The following is a 4,801-nucleotide window of genomic DNA, read 5'->3' as shown; positions in this document are numbered from 1 at the left end:
AGGAGGCAACCAATCAATGTGTTTCTCTCACATCAATATTTCTCTCTGTCTTTTCCTCTCTTCCACTCTCTCTAAAAAAAAAATCAATGGAAAAATATCCTCGGTTGAGGATTAAAAAAAAAATCTGGGGGCTTGCCTGGGGTGGGAATGGCTGGGGGTAGGGGGGGAAAAGAAGACAAATGTAAAACTTTAGACAATAAAAAAAAATCAATGAGAATGTCTGTTCCATCTGTTTTATCTCCCATTAAGCCAAGCAGTAGACTTTGCACATAGTAACTATCCTATCTAATAAAAGACAAAAAGGGTAATTGACCGTACCTTCGCTACGCTTCCCATTGGCTAATCAGGGTGATATGCAAATTAACTGCCAAGAAAGATGGTGGTTAATTTTTTTTCCGCCGTGCCGGCCTCCGCCACGCCCCCGGGGCCCGGGCCCTTCCCGGCGAAGAGCAAAGGTCTGGGTGCCAGCAGCCAGGGGAAGGGGCCCCCGAGGGGCCCCAGACTGCGAGAGGGCACAGGCCGGCTGAGGGACCCACCAGAGTACACAAATTTTGTGCACTGGGCCTCTAGTCCTATCTAATAATAGACAAACATGGTAATTGACCGTACCTTCGCTACACTACCCATTGGCTAATCAGCAAGATAGGCAAATTAACCGCCAACAAAGATGGCGGTTATTTTGCATACATAGACGTGAAGCGGCAGAGCGAAGACTGAAGGCGGCTCCGGCCGGAGCAGCGAAGGCTTGAAGGTGGCTCCGGCCGGAGCAAAGGCCTAGGTCCCAGGTGCCGGAGGAAAACCGGTGCCGGCAGCCAGGGGAAGAAAAGGCCTATTGCACGAATCTTTTAATGCAACAGGCCTCTAGTCTATATATATAAAAGCCTAAACAACCGTCTGACCAGTAGGTATGACACACAATGACCACCAGGGGGCAGACGCTCCAACCGGTAGCTATTATGTGCACTGACCACCAGGGGGCAGATGCTCAACACAGGAGCTGCCGAGCTGCAGTGACTTGGCAGCTGCGGTTCTCAGATGACGCACCCGGAACCAGAGAGGAAGGAGCCCGATTCCGAGGTGCGTCACCTGAGAACTGCCCTCTCGCAATCCACAACCCTTCTGGGACCCCTCAGAGGATGTCAGAGAGACATTTTCAGCCCGATCCCCGCAGGCCAGGCCGAGGGACCCCACCGGTGCACAGGTTTCCCTAGCTGCTTTTACGTTACAAATTATGTCAGAATAAACTTCTATATTTTTAAGGACAGAAATTTACTTTAAATTTAAAGTTGGAAAATAGAAGCCAAATAAATACTATTCAGATAACCAAAGTAGTCAGATGTGACCCTGATGGCAGATATATTACGAAATGTTTTCCACAACTTTTATCTTCCTTGTAAATTAAATTATCCCCATTGTTTAAAGGACCTTCAATTTTTTCTCTATCACCATATTTTAGCATTGCAATATTAACTCCTTTTCGATTCTCAATTCTCCCTGCTAAAATATGAAGCTAAGAAAAATAGATCTTGCTCTCTCTTCCTCTCTGATGAAAATGTTATTGCACGGTGTACTGGGCATGGTGATGGTGGCAGCAGGCAAGCAAAGCAGAGTTGATGTGGGAGTGGTGGTGCTGTATTTTATAAGCTGGGTTAAGTTGTCCTTTAATAATCAGTTTTCTCAAAAGTGCAGTGGGAATGGTACTCTCTACCTTGCCTATCTATAATGAACTTGTTAAGTGAACAAATATGATGATATATGTGGAAGCATTTGTGAGCACTTAAAAAAACTATACATACAAGACAGTCATCACTATAACACATAGGACTGTTCAAAACAATCTATTTGTCTTTACCTGGTAAATTTGTGTGGAAGGATTATTCATTGGCATATGTTCATTCTCTCCTGTAGGGAGAAAGAGCTTTGTTCAGTCAACGCTACTCATTCTGTCCCTGTCCTCTTTAGACACATGCAGAGAATAAGGGGACTTATAGGACCCTACGTCTGTGCCTGCAGGACAATGATTCAACAAGAACAAAGCATAAAATTGTATAGGTGACTTTATATTCACATCCTAATGACCAGACCAGACCTACCTGATAAAACTCCTGTAGTAGAAAACCATGTTGTACTGGAATGGGGATGTTTCTCAACCAAACTGGAATGATTAACAATCATTAATTACCAGAAGTGATTGCCCATGAAGGGTCTCACTTGTGTTCTTGGTGCTGACTGCAATTTAACTGAGGGGTTAGTTCTGTAGTCAGGAAGACTGCTGGTCACCAGGCACCTGTCCAGTTGTCTCTCTATTGTTCTTGGGAGGCCTGTATAAAATATCCTGACTTTTCCTGCCTTTGATCCTTGCAAAACTTCTGAACTCTGCTTTTCTGTCACTGTCCAGATCAGTTAAGTGAACTTTGCTCTCCTCCTAGGCAAGAGGATTGATAGACGGGAATTGTCGATGGAAAAGGTCTGGGAAGGATGGAGGCAGAAAGAAAATAGTCTTGGCAACACTAGAGACTGAAACACAAAGGATGTAAGTAGGTTATAAAAACCATTTAAAACCTAGGGAGAAAAAATATTGGCCTAGAATACACCTTTCAGAATCACACTGGTTGGCCGTGAAGATGAGGCAATCCATGTGAAACATGCAGCTCCTTGCTCAACCATTTAACTACATCTCCATCGTGTCACATTGTATGAATCAAGCAGTTTATACATGCAACCTCTGGTTGCAAACATTTGGTTATGTGAATGTGTATACTCTTCTCCTAAGACATGCTGGTACAAGAAATCCGTCTTAGAGGAACAGCCATAGTATGTAAGTTCATAAGTAATACATAGCCTCAGCCCAGAACATAATGCACACAGAGGGCTGTCCCTATAAAATCCAGATGGTTTGAGATTACCCAAACGCCCAAAATATGCCCAAGTAAAGATTCCTTAGCCCATTTTATGTCCCAACAGCCTAGTATCATGGCAAGAACCAGAACTTGGGAACAGACCAGTTTCCCAGATTGAACTTTGACATTTTGTGATTGTAGCCTGAATTCTATATGACTGTTTTCTCATTTGATAACAGAACCTACTTCTATAATGTTGATTCTGTGTGGTAAGATTAAAAGAGAAAGCCTTACATTTTTAGGCTAGCATAGGAGGTGTTAGATGTCTATTAGTTGAATGTGTACCTTGGCCTTATTGAGCAGGTTATTCTGAGGCAGTTCTAAATTTATTGCTAAGAAAAATTAGATAACCGCTCAGACAAAAGTATATAAATAGCATTTTCTGTTTCTCCAGCACCAAGTCTATGCTCTTTGTGGTCATTATGATAAGAAAAAGAGAATAGTAAAATGAACATACTATCATGTTTTGAGAAAACAGAAAGACAATACTACAACTCATATTTCTTAAATCCCGAGCCCTAAAGCAAGACATATGAAATATCTAACCTTGCTTTGTTTTGGTTTTTTCCATGGTGCCTGTTGCTTCTCTCCTCCAACTTATTCTTCAGCATTGCATCTTCACTGTCCCTGGATCAAGCCATCCCTTCTTCCCTGGACCTGTCATTTGAAATCAAGAGAGATAGCAGGTAGAACTGGTGAGGTAATTGGACTTAATTCATGTGTTAACTTGAAATGAACACAACTATTAGAAGCAACTTGAGGTGAGGTTTATGCAATTTCAGAAGAGTGAAAATATTTAGCATAAAACTTAAAGGTAAATCTTTTGTGACTAAGTATGAAATTCATTAGTTAATATTATACTACTTTTTAATATGGTGCATTCTTTTTTGGATAAAATCAATTAATTTAGACCCATTGATTTTATTAGGAGGTTATAGTTTGGGGAAATTATCTAAAGAAGAAAAACCTTGAGCAAGTATGAAGGCCAAAACATCTGTTTCTATTTCATTAAACAGTAACTTCCTTGGTGACCTGATCCACACATTCAACATCTTGTAGGCTCCTTTACGTCCAGATGCTTCTCAAATGTGGCCTGTTTGTAGTGACCACCAGACATGAAGCTGCAAGTTCATGGGGTTTGATCAGATGCCTCCCACTATAGAGGCTGAAAGTGCCAGGTTTTTCCAGCCTGCCTTGCAGCTAAGGCGTGATGGACACATGACCTAGGACAGTGATGGCGAACCTTTTGAGCTCGGCGTGTCAGCATTTTGAAAAACCCTAACTTAACTCTGGTGCCGTGTCACATATAGAAATTTTTTGATATTTGCAACCATAATAAAACAAAGATGTATATTTTTGATATTTATTTTATATATTTAAATGCCATTTAACAAAGAAAAATCAACCAAAAAAATGAGTTCGTGTGTCACCTCTGACACGCGTGTCATAGGTTCGCCATCACTGACCTAGGATATGTCACTCCAATTGACAGACAGTTGCAGGATTTCCTAAGGCACATATACTTGATATACTTTTTACTTTCTAAAAAATACAAAAAGTTGCTAATACAGTTTAGGTGACTCAAACTGCTGCTTTTGGTGGTTTCCTCACTAGAACAACTGTACTATATGATTTGGGGCATCGTTGCCTGCCACATAATCCCAAACTTGGTTCACCAGTCTCCCAGCCATTTTAAATATCCTTTCAACAAATTCCCTTGCTGCTAAAATCAGCCAGAGTTGTTTTCTGTTGCTTGCAACTAAGAAACCAGATTTAAACCATCAAAATATAAAGGGTGTCCCAAAATTCACACAAGAAGTAATTTTGATAGAAAACACAGGTTTATAATTAAAAATTGTAAATTTTTTATTGATTCATAAAGTATACAGTATAGGGTTATG

The 4,801-nt window shown here is 41.0% G+C and overlaps 1 protein-coding gene across 1 annotated transcript in view; it reads right to left on the bottom strand.

Annotated features, from left to right (window-relative positions):
• ARHGEF33 (Rho guanine nucleotide exchange factor (GEF) 33) overlaps window positions 1-4,801 on the bottom strand; it is a 66,556-nt gene that overhangs the window by 40,327 nt on the left and 21,428 nt on the right. Inside the window, exons 3-4 of the mRNA XM_014538492.1 lie at window positions 3,447-3,557; window positions 1,853-1,902 (exon numbers count right to left, since the gene is read on the bottom strand). Of these exons, the coding sequence (XP_014393978.1) occupies window positions 1,853-1,902; window positions 3,447-3,471 (75 nt within the window). The 5' untranslated portion in view covers window positions 3,472-3,557. The remainder of the gene's footprint in view (window positions 1-1,852; window positions 1,903-3,446; window positions 3,558-4,801) is intronic.

Source organism: Myotis brandtii, unplaced genomic scaffold (genome assembly GCF_000412655.1).
Source record: "Myotis brandtii unplaced genomic scaffold, ASM41265v1 scaffold191, whole genome shotgun sequence".
NCBI lineage: Eukaryota > Metazoa > Chordata > Mammalia > Chiroptera > Vespertilionidae > Myotis > Myotis brandtii.
Note: the sequence above shows the minus strand (reverse complement) of the source record. Positions and strands in the feature narration are given on the sequence as shown.